Consider the following 13,424-nt stretch of genomic DNA (forward strand, 5'->3'; position numbering starts at 1 on the left):
AACCAAAGAGGCGAAGAATCTGTCCTCCTCTGAGAAAAATAACAACGTCCGAGACTCCGTCGACTACCTATGAGCCTCGCTTTTCACAGACGCCCGCAAGAGGCTATGCGGCTCAAGACAACCTCCCACAAACCCACCCCCACATCCTACCTGGCACCAGACTCTCACTCAGGTAGTAGTCATCAGGGTTGATGAAGGGGAGCTGCTGCATCATGGGCTGCTTGGGGATCAGGTAGAGCACCTCTGCCACACGCCCATCCTCGATGACGGATATCCGTTTGACCGAGTTCTTGCGCTTGATGCGAGTTTTTGTGCTTTGGTCCACTTGCTGGCTGCGCCCGGAGCCGCAAAGCTTGCCCAGGCTGTTCAGAGTGGGCAGAGAGGGCATGGCTGCGGTCCACTCTCGCTTGACCTAACACACCTATAAGCTCTTATCCACACCTGCTTTGGTGCAACTCTTGGGTACCGTAAGCCAATGTGTTGGTCCGCTTGGGAATCGTTTGATCTACGGAGAGTGCCACCAATGGCAACCTACCGGCAGACCTCCATTGGCGAGATCTCTTGGGATTTAGCCTTGCGATCTCAGATGTACGGAGATGTGGGGAAAAAAAAGCAGCCTTCACTTGAGAATCTTCATGATCTGACCACATCTGGACGCTCAGGTTTCTGTGATAGATAGTAGTCTAGTCTCTCATTCTTCTGTGAGATATCCCCAATCTTAAAAGAAATACCCAACTTCCCATGAAGTGACCTACCGCATCTCATCGTCCAGAATCCACTAGGCGGGATGAAGGTCTAAACCCAGAGCGAGATCCGCAGACTGCAGCCAGAGCAGAGGGCAAGAGACAGCTTACAGTATGAGATCTGCCCTAGGCTACACCATGAGCTTCTTGCCTTGCCCTAAGAGGATTAGGCCTGACGTCCACGCCCCGATTATCTCTAAGGGTGTGATTAGGTGACGCTGGTACCATATGATCTCGTCCCACCTGATTGCAACAGCGTCTCTCCACAAATGAGGAATGGGATCCCGCTCAATGCACAGATACAAGGAAGTGTGACATCTGAGGCTATGATCACCCTGATCGAATTCTGGAACAGACATTTTGATTGTAAAACAAGTACAGAATCTTTTCCAGCACCAAAGGCATACATCCCCTCCTCTGGGCTTTACGCACTCAGCCATGAGAGCACTAGTGAGATCAGGTACAGATGCTGGAAGTGCAGTTACGGATCACAAATGCCTCTCCAACTCATCCCACCGCTCCACAGCCCAATTCTGGGGGCTTTATACCCCTCTTGCCAACCCTTGGCACTGCATATGGTGACCTTAGGCTCATGGGTGACTGCTCCAAAGAGTCCCAATCGATTGGCACGATTCTCTGTGGTTATAATAAGCTGCGTGTGCACAAGTAAATGCCTGTGTCAGCAACGAGTGCACCTTAGCAACGAGTAGCATTAGGGGTTTCTGTATACTTTAAACAGTAAAGTGTATATAGCAGCGTACAAGTACGCCATGCCTCATTAACAGTCTCGGACAACGGCTGCTTGGGCCATTTCCAAGCACTAAGAGCTCTTGCCTCCATCTGCAGATAACTTATCATCATCCACATCACAATCGTGAACCGCTGGTGAAAGCATGAAGATTGGGACATGAAGTTCTTTCACTAAAAAAACAATATAACCAAATGAAGCTGCATTAAAAGGCTTTTCTGAAAACGTGTGATCTTACAGAGTCCCATCCCAGAGTGTGATGACGATATACAGCAGAAGACTGCACAGCTCAGCATCCCACAGCCCTTGGGATGGGCGAACAGTCCGCAATGTTGCACACTTGCGTGCACCGAGTAGGCCTGGGCTTCTAAGCAGGATTAGGATATGAAGATATGAACTACGCTGGTTTAATCTTCAAGATATCAAATGTTGGCCCAAAATGATTAACATGCTGACTTTAAATAGGGTTTAAAAGGAAGAGGGCGAAGGGGAGAGAAATTGATTTGTCAGAGTTAAGGTTTCAAGGTTCCTCAGCCGGTGTGGAGCTTTATGAATAATAGAGTTGTTCTTCAGCCTCCGTGATGGAGCACTCTGCTTCTCTCTCTCTCTCTGACATCATCAGAATCATTTAGAATTTCTTATTTTTAATGAAACCATCAGCACCTACAGCACCCAAAAGATGCTCTCTGCAAGCTCCGGTACATACAGGCCAGCGACAAAGTATAATCCACAGTCCTTAATCTCGCCGTTTACATTATTATGGGTGTGGGGTTGCACAGCAGCTAGAGCCCCAAGCTAAAACCAGCGATCATACACTTATTTGATACGTGCTGCCAATTACATTTACATGTATGGCATTTAGCAGAAGCTCTTATCCAGAGTGACCTACAAGGTTACTCATATTACAGATGTGGGCCAACCTAGTGGACTCTTAATGGTGTAGCGCAGCACAGTCACCCAGACCGGGAATCGAACCCCAGTCTCCCACATGGTGTGGTATCTGTTGCGCCACACCAACCACTGCCACACTGAAACCACCAGCCCTGAACCATGTCTCCTACCTGATTAACATTGATCATTTCATCTACAGTGGCATTTGCCAGGGGTGGGATCTACATATTAGGGAGCAAGTCACCAGTCAGTTCCTTGTTAACAGTCAGTGTTGGTAAAAAACATGGGCAAGTGTAAGAATCTGAGCCACTTTGACAAGGCTCAAGCCGTGATGGCTAGACGACTGGGTCAGAACATCTCCGAAACATCAAGCAGACCTTGTAGGGTTTGTCTGGTATGCAGTGGTCAGAACCTACAAAAAGTGCTCCCCCCCCAAAAAAAACAGTGAACCAGCAACAGGGTCATTGACATTTAGGGCTCACTGATGCGATCCATGAAGGTCCCATCTGACAACTTACAGGACTTAAAGGATCTACCGCTAAAGCCTTGGTGGCAGATAGCACAGAACGCCTTCAGAGGTCTTGTGGAGTCCATGCCTCAAATGGGCACAAGGGGGACCTATTTTATGGCTTATCGGTGTAAAAATGTATGCATATCTCATATCTCTGTATTTGTGTTATCTTCTCTGCAGTTTGGTTGATAAGGTTCAACTGCACTTTTACAAATAAATATGGTTCTTGAAGAGACGCCACAGTAGAACCATTTTTCGTTCCATAAAAAAACACAAATAGATGAGTGAAGAACCTTTTAATACTTTAAATAAGTCGATTTAAAGGTTCTTCACAAATGTCAAATGCAAATGTAAAAATTACAAAAATGATTATCTATGAAATTGTTCAAAGATGCCTTTGGAGGGCTTTTATTTTTCAGACTGTGTAGCGATCAATGTGTAAAGAATTACGCAAACATGTTCTCAGTAAGAACATTAGGAGATGCACACTTTCAGAACATTATGATCCATGATAACATGCCAACTACACTGTAATTTTATCCGCATCATTTCTTGTAGCTCATTGAAACTGCAGATTCTAAGATTACAATCAATACGTTTGTGTTCGGAAGCAGAAGAGCAGAGCAGATATTTTATTATGGATTTGATGGATTTGAAGCATCAATTACATGACATGAATTTTGTGTGTCCAGATCCAAAAGTCTAAAAATGTCAGGTGGTACAACTGTCCAACTATAAACCGTTCACATGAAAACCTTCAACTTATTGGACATGTCATGCAGCACAATAACAGACAGACTACTGTCAGTAAGTTTGAATCCAGGAAAACCATGAAAATGCGTTATTTTGTGTTTTTTTGTAATTTTTTATTTATTGAAAAATATAAATCTGTATAAATCTGAGATGAAAGGTAACAGGCTACAAGGGTGTCCAAGTACGAAGACTAGTAGTGGTGGACAACTTCTGTTAGACAACATCTAACATTTTATTAATCTGAGGTTGTGCTATTCAAATTCTTTAAAACTGGAGAGTTTATTTGAACTTGTGATCCAATAGTAAAAATAAAGAAATAAAAAAACACCTGCATACATTTTTTGTTCTGTATTATATTGACACATTGGGATTCATTTTCAAAACAAACTAAAACATAATAGTTTAACTGCTTACAAAATTAAATGAAATAAAAATGTACAAGTAATTTCAATGTCTGTATTTTATTTTCTTATTTACATAAGACAATAAATTTATTCTTATTTAATCTCATGTTACTTATTATTTTGTACTATTTAATAATTCTATAAAGAAACAATTTTGCAGAGGGTTTATAAAACTAAAATATGTATCAAATATGATACCTCATATTAAATAGTCTTGTTTTATAAGAGATCCTGGTATCTGATGACAATTTCGTGATATATAACGCAAATAGTTCAACATGGACACACAAAAAAACTTTACTGGAGACTTTACCCGTCATTCTGAACCATTTCTGTTGGTCCATTCATCTCAACACTTTGATCCAATGTATAGAACAACTGCCAGTTTCGGCTTATGGCAAGTTTTTGTGACGATTTGTAGCTAAACATGCGTTTATTTGGTGTTCTAGGAGCGGTGGACAATGTCCAGCATATGCTCAGAAAAGCACACTGGTGGTGTAATATATCACAGGAAACAACAGCGTTTCGGTATGGCCACACCAGGATGTAAATGGCCAAAGTAATTCAGTATGTTTATCAGACCACCCATCAGTCCTTCACTAGCTGCACTTTTCAAAGTATGCCGAGCATATTCACAGGCCCGTACAACATCTGGATCATCTAATGCCACGAGTAACCCGTGCAGGCTCTCAGCACTCTGTTCAGTCCTAAAGCCAGCGAACAGGGCGGGGTCCAGGTTGTTTTCCATGTTTTCCGCCACATTCGCTGTCCTCAGGGGGCACACCGAGGGAGTCAACAGAGCGCTGCCTGCTGCATGCATCCGTCTTCGGTACGTTTCTAGTGCTCCCGGACTGTGGCACACTAGGCACCTCATGTGCCAGTGGAGTGCAAGATTACCTCAGCGCTAATCAAAAGACAGAACACAACAGGAAGGACGAAGCCCTTACGAGCCAACTCCGGCTTCACCTCAGCTCCTCTCGAGAATCGCTAAAGCCCGTTCAGTCAGCTAGCATCACTCCCACTGCGGAGGCTCTGGGACAACTCCCAGACAGGAGGGAATACACTCACCCGCCTAAAACCGAGCCGCATGCACACAGACCCACAAGACACGGGCACACAAACATGCCGAGGTCGGGCACAGAGAGAATCCAATGGGAAAGCTTCTCCGGCGAGCCAGGGACTCTTACTGTCTCTTACCGTCCAGTCCGAAGCAGGAGGTAATTTTCTGGGCATAGTTGCACAGGCCGTCGTACTGAGGCTGCTGCACCGCGCTCCTCTCCCCCATCTCTGCTGGCACATGCGCTCACACACACACACATACACACACGCATGCATGCATCTGAGCACCCACCCTCGCTCGCTCCCTCTCACACTCTCACAGAACAGCTCTGGCAGGACATTCCAAGGATCCGTGCTCATCAATAATGCAGCCTCATGCACTGTGTTTCCTGCACATGCACACAAACACACACACACACACAAACACACACACACACACACACACAAAGTGCTGATGCGGAAGGTCCTCGCTGCGTGGGTTGTAGTGTCCGAAAGCGGGAGGAGGAGAGGTTTGGGTTGTGCAGATACGGAGGATGCTGCAGCCTTACAGGTAGCCTTACAGAGTCCGGCGGCCTTGAACGGGAGAAGGGCGGGGTCTTTACAGGAAGCGCGCCGCTAATGCTACGGTATTGACCCACCTTCGCAGAAGTGGGTCGGTGTGCAAAGTGACTCACTGAGGAATGAACCCGACACTGTCTGACTTGCATAAAAGCCACCATACCTTTGTTTGACGGACCCCCTGATTGAAGGTGCTGAAGGTGATCAATCCCATCTCTGCACTTAAATGGGATTTCCCCTGATTTACACAACGCTCTGAATAATTCAGCGGTGGAGAGGTTTCATTGTAAAGAAGCGGATGGGCTCTGCTTTCTCTACAGTGGTGGTGAATGGAACAAGGGGGGGGGGGGGTGTCATGATGTCTACCACGTAAATAAAGCCATTCTATGTACTATCCAGAACCACCAGTGAACCTAAAGTGATCACCGCCAGTGGCCAGGGATGCACCGATACCACTTGTTCCTTTCTGATACAGATACCGATAGCAGAATTTCAAATATCTGATATATACCGAGTACCAATACTGATACCAGCTTTAACCTAAATACAAGACAGATGGCTATAAATCCTGATATTTATAGTGTTCCATTCTTAATAGGTTGCACTTATTATATCCTTTCTCAAATAAGATACAAATTAGGTTGAAAGTAGGGCTGGGCGATATGGTAAAAATACTATATCACGATATTTAAAGATAAGATACGATAAGATAATCCTTTATTAGTCCCACAGTGGGGAAATTCTCAGTATCACAGCAGCAAATGGATAGTAAGACACTCAAAATGCAAAAATGTAGATAATTTACCACTATATATACAATAAAAATAATAGAAGTAAAATTTAAAAAGCAATAACGATATTATTTACAGACTCTTTACAGATAATTGCAAATTGAACACACAATATTCATCACTTATCCTCTCCCGATCTGAATAGAGTAATTATTATGCAACTTTTAACCAGTCCAATCACACTGTTAGTAAATAAACCTGCAGCTGATCAGTGTTTATTAAGCCAAACAGATACCAAATTGATCACAATACGATAAAATATCATCATATTGCCCAGCTCTAGTTAAAAGAACGGCATTTACTGGTTGAGGAACTGCATATTTGAAAAGTTTCAGAGCTATGAAAAAATTTAAATTGCCACAATTCAGAAACACATGCAGATAGAGAAGCATAATCTGGCCAAGCTCGAGCAAACAGCTTTTAACTGGTGTTTAAAATCATATTTCAGAGCATTGACAAAATGTCAGTATCAGCACTTATGGTGCAACACTATCGATGGCTTTAGAAATTACATAAGGCAACTGGCAACACATACAGCAATTCTAGCTGTTAGCTCTCTTCAAAGACAAAATGTTACATATGTGTGCCCCCAAAAAGAAGGCTGACTCAAGTCTTAGACGCCCGACATATGCGTCCCAGCGTGTTAGGCCGGCAAGCAGCCTAACTAGCCTCATTTACAAAGTTAATGTAATTTATATCAGTTATGTGTATCTCGTATAATTTGGTAGACAATCGCAGTCTAACTAGAGCTTCGGATTAATATGCCTTAAGATTAGATGACTTTTGGGAAGTTACCTACCTAAACAGCTGCTTAGGTAGGGCCAGGGTCTACTTAGGAAGCTTACTAGATTTGGAGACAGACCCAATGATGAGAAATGATACCACCTGCCTAATATTGAGTAGGTTCCACTTGTGCCGCCACAGCAGATCCGAGCATTTGAGCAACGGACACAGTATCTGGCACCAAGATGTTAGCAGCAGATCCTTTAAGCCCTGTAAGTGGTGAGGTGGGACCTCCATGGACAGCATCAATGAGCCTTAGGCGCCCATAAGCCTGTTGCCAGTTTACTGGTTGGAGAACTGACCATTGCATACTGCCTGATGTTTTGGACATGCTTTGACCCAGTTGTCTGGACATCATAATTTGGCCTATGTCAGAGTGGCTCAGATCCTTCTGCATGTTTCATTTTTACTGCTTTCAACACATCACCTTCAAGTACCAAGCTAGCTGATAAATCTCAAGGTTGAGCATATTCTTGCACCGCAATTAGCAAGGTCTAGCTTCAATACATGGAGTTAAAGCTGGCAACCAAAAAAGCGAGCAATACTTTTACAACCATCAGGCCATCTTTAGAATGAGGAAGCACGTTGAGCTGCTTGCCGAGGCCAGTGGCTCTACTCATTGACTTCTTCAATAGGTATTAAGTCAGTAATCTAGAGTTCTATATAGTACATGAGAGGAACCCCTTTGGTGCATTTTACTGTGTTTGAACAACCCTTCAACCAACCAAAGAACCATTACTTCATGTTTCTATATAAAACCAGTTCATTTTACTAAGGAACTCTTGAAAGTCCACATTTTTAGGGATGTACAGATGAGCAGTTGCTATTCTTTAAATGGTAGTCAAGTACAGCAAACTGGCTTGGCCTTATCCAGGTATAATATTGATCTAGATGGATGAAGTGAACAGGTGTAAAACGAGTCTTAGATGGTTAGGGTTGGGGGTAGGTTGGAAGGAAGACGGTTGGATAGGGCTGCTTTAGCTTTTTATGCTCCACAGAACTACCAGTCTTCTGGATCTGCACAACGTTCAAACTTCAGCCACTTTGCCTAGGGGCCTAGGGTTAGCCTAGCCTTGTAATATTGTAATACGTTTTGTTTTTTTTGGTTGGTTACGCAATGTTTCCCTCTGACCAATTAACTAGTTAATGTTACCAGCAAATGTAACAACAGACAAGCCCAATATTACAGGTACAGGTTTGTACTCCTAGCTTTAAGGCTTTGACCTTCTGGACTCTAACGGCAAAAGCCACAGCTCATTATGGAAATGGGAATGCTGGAGCTTCATAATACAATCACGGCCCTCATGCTCTTCTCAGGCCATCAATTCTGCACCGCTGAAGATCGATTCGTGATCCACAAATGTGCCCTCAAACTGCACTCAGGAAATAACCAGCAGTTTTTGTTTCGATTGCAGTCCTAATTCACCTACCATCCTTTACCACCCTTTACCCTCTCAGTCAAGCAGCCAGATGGTTATGGGACTGCATTAACCAAGCGGTGAACACCAGCACAGCATGAAGAGATCACTGACAAGCAGTGTAATTTGGGTCATCAAGCAGTTTCATGGCCATGTATGACTTGTTTCCTTATTATTTCATGACAAATGAAGGAGATTAAAGATCTGGAGCTGATTCCAAGTGCTAAATTGACCCTTGGTTGCTGTTCATGTCATCAACTCCATCAAGAACATTCTCGAGCGGCTCAGCGGTCTATTGTGCTACCATTATGGCCAGAGGGTTTGAATCCCAACCCATGCCGCTTTGTCAACAGCGGTCGGAGGCCAAGCGAGTACTATAGGCCTTTCTCTCTCTCCGGGTGGGTAGATGGCGCTCTCACCCCTCATCACGTGACGCTGGCCGGCCCAGACCCCTTTGCCAACAGCGGTCGGAGTCCAAGAGAGCACTATGGGCCGTTCTCTCTCCGGGTGGGTAGATGGCGCTTTCCCCTCATCACACGACATTGTGTTAGGTGGTGTGGCGGGCTGGGGACCTGGGGCTGTCCTCTGAGCAATGCCGCACTGGCAGCAGTTTGAGAAGAGGCAGAGGCTGGATTTGCATGTATTGGAGGCATAGCACCCACTTTGTACAGTGATGACAAGCACCTAGCACCCCCACTGCAACCACTTGGAAGACTTTAGCAACAGCACAGCAAAAACTTGGTACAGCATAGCAACCACCTAGCAACCACCTAGAGATTAATACACTTTTTAATGAATAATTAATACACTTTTGTGAAGTTAGACTCTCAAATGACTTCAGAGACAAAACCATAGGTGTCCTTCTAGCATTTCCGCCTCATATAATGGGTTCAAATAAGGGTTCAACCCTCGGCTAACTTCACTGCTGGCAGCGCTCGGCGGCACGCCCTTGTCACATACAACCTTTGCTCACTCTCCCTCTCTCTCGATTTCCCTTAACAGGGGCTGACAACCATTTCTCAGATCTTCGGGTGATAGTGGAGGAAGAGCGAGAGAGCACAGGAGAGCCCCAAGTCCAGTAGGAACGGAGATGACTGTAAAAACCAGCCTAGCAGACCGTCTGTGCTAAGCTCCACTAAATCTGTTATGAAAGAGACTTGGGAGGCAGAACATGCAAAGCTCCTGGTGATTTGTAGGGTATCACATGGTCACATGGTCCACAACTGACCATTTAAGGCATGGATTTCACAAAACCTCTGAAAGCGTCCTGTCGTATCTGGCACCAAGCCGTTAGCAGCAGAACCTTTACAACCTGTAAGCTGTGAGGTGTGGAGCCTCTACGGATCAGATGAGTGAGCCTTAGATGCCCATGACCCTGTCGCTGGTTCGCTGGTTGTCCAAGTGTTCCCTGGAGCACTTTCGGTAGTGGTAGTGACCACTGCATACCGGGAACACCTCACATGACCTGCCTGATGTTTTGGAGACGTTCTGGCCCAGTCGTCTAGCCGTCAGACTTTGCTCAAATCCTTATCCTTCCCCATGTTTCCTGCACATCAGGTCTGTTATTTCCAACACATCAACTTCAAGAACTGTCTGTTCACTTGCTGCCTAATATGTAGATCCCCCTCTTTGGGAGATGCCACTGTAGATGAAGATCATCAATGTTTTTCAGCTCACCTGCCAGCGGTGTTAATGTTATGGAAATATACACTGCACTTGCTTAAAAATCCAGTCAACACCACAATGCAATCAAGAAAACACGCAACTAAGGCTTTCTTTACACTTGGTCCAATCAAAATCTGCCTAAAATTCAGCTTGAATTGGGACACAGCAGCTGTGTCCCAATTCAGGGGCAGGGGCATCCTTCAAAGGATGCAGTACTTCTCGCTGCATCACAAAAACGGCAATCCTGTAACCTAGTAACCTTGACGGCTGCGGTTGGCACAGCTCTCGGGACGAATCTCGGGATATGTTGGCTGGTGAAGGATCCAACGGGTGCCGTGGAAAAGGGAAGCTCTGAGAGGGGACAGTCTAGTCGCACCACCATACTCAACACTATCAATATTTGAATGCAGCCTTTAAAGGATGCATCCCTGAAAATTGGGACACAGCTGATTTCTCTAGACTGGTTAAATCCCAAATAGCTTCCTTCACTCTATAGCACATTTCTACCATTGAATAATGTAGTGTTTGCAACAGCTAGAGGTGGACTGGGGTCAGGTTCTCCAGCCGGACGAGCCCATCATGCTATACCAGTAAGAGTCCTTGGGCAAGACTCCTAATACTACGTTCTCCTACCTGTTTAACATGAAGCCGTTACTTAAGTGGAAAAAAACAAACACACATCGAAGCACATCTGGAGTTTGCAGAACTCATCAGAGTGACTCAGCTGAACTGCAGAATTCAGGGAGACGCAGCAAGACAACCTCCTTCAGTCTGAGAAAAAAGCTAAAGCTTGGGAGAAAGGCCACCCTTCAGCAGGACAGTGACCCCAAGCACAAGGCCAAACACTACAGGGGAGGCTAAACGACAATAAGGTGAACGTTCTACCATGTCCAGAGCTCCAGTTTTTTTAGACCTATTTGCAGATGTATATGGACAAAAGTATTGGGACATCAATCATCCTTGATTGTTTCTTCCAAATTCAATCGCATAAAAAAAAAAAAACCCACTAGTCCTGCTTTTCTTGAAGTAACTGTCTACTGTCCAGGGAAGGCCTTCAACTAGATTTCAGTGCATTGCTGTGAGGATTTGATTGCATCAGTGAGCAACAAGAGCGTCAGTGAGGTCAGGATGTTGGATGATCACCATCCTACCTTATCGCCAACTCCCCAACTCATCCCAAAAGTACTGGATGGAGCACCATCCCTCATACCAGAGAACACAATTCCACTGCTCCACAGCTTAATGCTGGATACTGAGATAATACCCCCATAATATAGACTAGGTGGACAAAAGTATTGGGACACTCATTGTTTCTTCTGAAATCAAGGGTATTAAAAAAGAGGTTATTGGATGGAGCACCAACATTCCAGACAACACAGTTCCTCTGCTCCACAACTCAATACTGGGGGGCTTTATACCCGTCTAGCCCACGCCTAAAATTAGACATGGCGGCATTAGGTTCATGAGTGTCCTGTTATACTGTAATAACGATGTTTGTTGGCGAGCACTGAAACAATGTCAAAACAAGGTGCTATATCGGTCAATATCCAATCACGGACAAACTTTCAGCATTCTTAATAAACGAACAACGGGCTTTGGGAGAGAATTGTGAGTGGAATGCTGCCTGAATGGCAGGGCAGGGCCATCTACAGGGCAGAGTGGGTAATGCGCTTAAGTTTTCTCTGTATATCTTGTGATTTATATCCCAAGACATTTATCTTGAGAAAATAATCTTGATATGATGAGAAAATTGCCCCTCACTTTTCCATCTGCTTGGTTGTTATAAATGTTATAAACATTTTTAACCGTTAAATGTGTTGCTTTGCTTTTGGGTCCTGTTATATGTGCATTATATGTACTAGTGTAACTGCAACAGCTAAAGGTGGACATGAAACTGGGCAGGAATCAGTTCAAAATGCTGCACTGGACACTGGAGGTCGATAAATGCAAAAAGAGATCACATGATATCAGTAATACAGATCTGCATCAATCCATAACATAACATTTATAATTGATCATTATTTCCAAAACATTCCAAAACAATATAATAATGTGTAAAGTTATCCAGGAAACATTACCTTTAAATATTAATTAAAAAATTAATTTGAGTATTTTTTTTAAACATATTAGAGAAACCCCCAAGTCATCCCTCAAATGTTCTTTGAAGGCTTCATTTTTCTATATGTAAATAAAGGGTTCCTACATGGGTTTATACTTATACTACTATTATTACCAATAATATATATAGAATAAATATTAAATATTAAATTAGTGAGACTAATTAACACGATTAACAACCAAAACAATGTAATTTAAGAAGATTTTTTTAGTTTTAATAAAGCAACAGTACAGGGAGAGGCATTCCCTCTAGCCCGCTAACGACGTAGCTATATACGGAGAAAAATACAATTCCCATAAAGCTTTGCTGCTAATGTAACTTTTATCCGTGACTAATCATCAATATTATCAATTTATTTTTATTTTGTTTATTAACTAAGCCTTTTTAAAAGCCTGACAAAAACTGTAACCTTTTTTTAAACCCTTATAATTTCACGCTTTTAAAAACACCTGTAACCTACAGACTCGAGCTCAGGCTGTTCCCCAGCTGCTCCAACAGCATCCTCAGCCTGACCGAGGCTTTGTCCGCTGGATGACAGGCTTATTTACAGGTGTATCAGAGCAGGAAACTCAGCTAAAATGTCGCAGGGTGTTTCATCACACACTCACCTCTCGCAGACATGACAGGAGCTCCGAGAGCTGGAAATGTCTCCCCGCTGGTCCTACGCGGTGTCCCAGTGTGGCAACGGCTCCCCCTCGGACGCATCTCATAGCGAAAGTGCTAGTCTGACATTTCAACAAGACAGGGAGGCGACGATGCTTGGGCGTGTCGTCGCAAGTGCTCTCGGGAAATGGAGTCCTCGCAGGTGCCTGAGGACTGCAGCCAAAGCAACAGCTGTAGCTAATAAGGTTGGGTGGGACAAGAGTGACCCAAAAATAGTAAGTGGTTCAATGTCGAGAGCAAAGACACAGTCCCCCCCTCCTCCTCACCCCAGGTCCATTTTTTTGCATTAAAAGTCACGAAAGAGCTCGAAGGGCATTT

At 44.1% G+C, this 13,424-nt stretch overlaps 1 protein-coding gene across 3 annotated transcripts in view; it reads right to left on the reverse strand.

Moving 5' to 3' along the window:
• ablim1a (actin binding LIM protein 1a) overlaps nucleotides 1-13,158 on the reverse strand; it is a 76,424-nt gene extending 63,266 nt beyond the window's left edge. For 2 of the 3 annotated variants that reach the window (XM_072677402.1, XM_072677401.1), the window contains exon 1: nucleotides 13,052-13,158. In XM_072677402.1, the coding sequence (XP_072533503.1) occupies nucleotides 13,052-13,148 (97 nt within the window). In that variant the 5' untranslated portion in view covers nucleotides 13,149-13,158. Of the gene's footprint in view, nucleotides 1-5,247; nucleotides 5,515-13,051 lie in introns of those variants that run through there. The other variant, XM_072677399.1, reaches the window with a different exon arrangement.
• Between the last annotated feature and the right edge of the window lie 266 nt (nucleotides 13,159-13,424).

The sequence above is a fragment of the Salminus brasiliensis genome, chromosome 4 (genome assembly GCF_030463535.1).
Source record: "Salminus brasiliensis chromosome 4, fSalBra1.hap2, whole genome shotgun sequence".
In the NCBI taxonomy this organism is placed as follows: domain Eukaryota; kingdom Metazoa; phylum Chordata; class Actinopteri; order Characiformes; family Bryconidae; genus Salminus; species Salminus brasiliensis.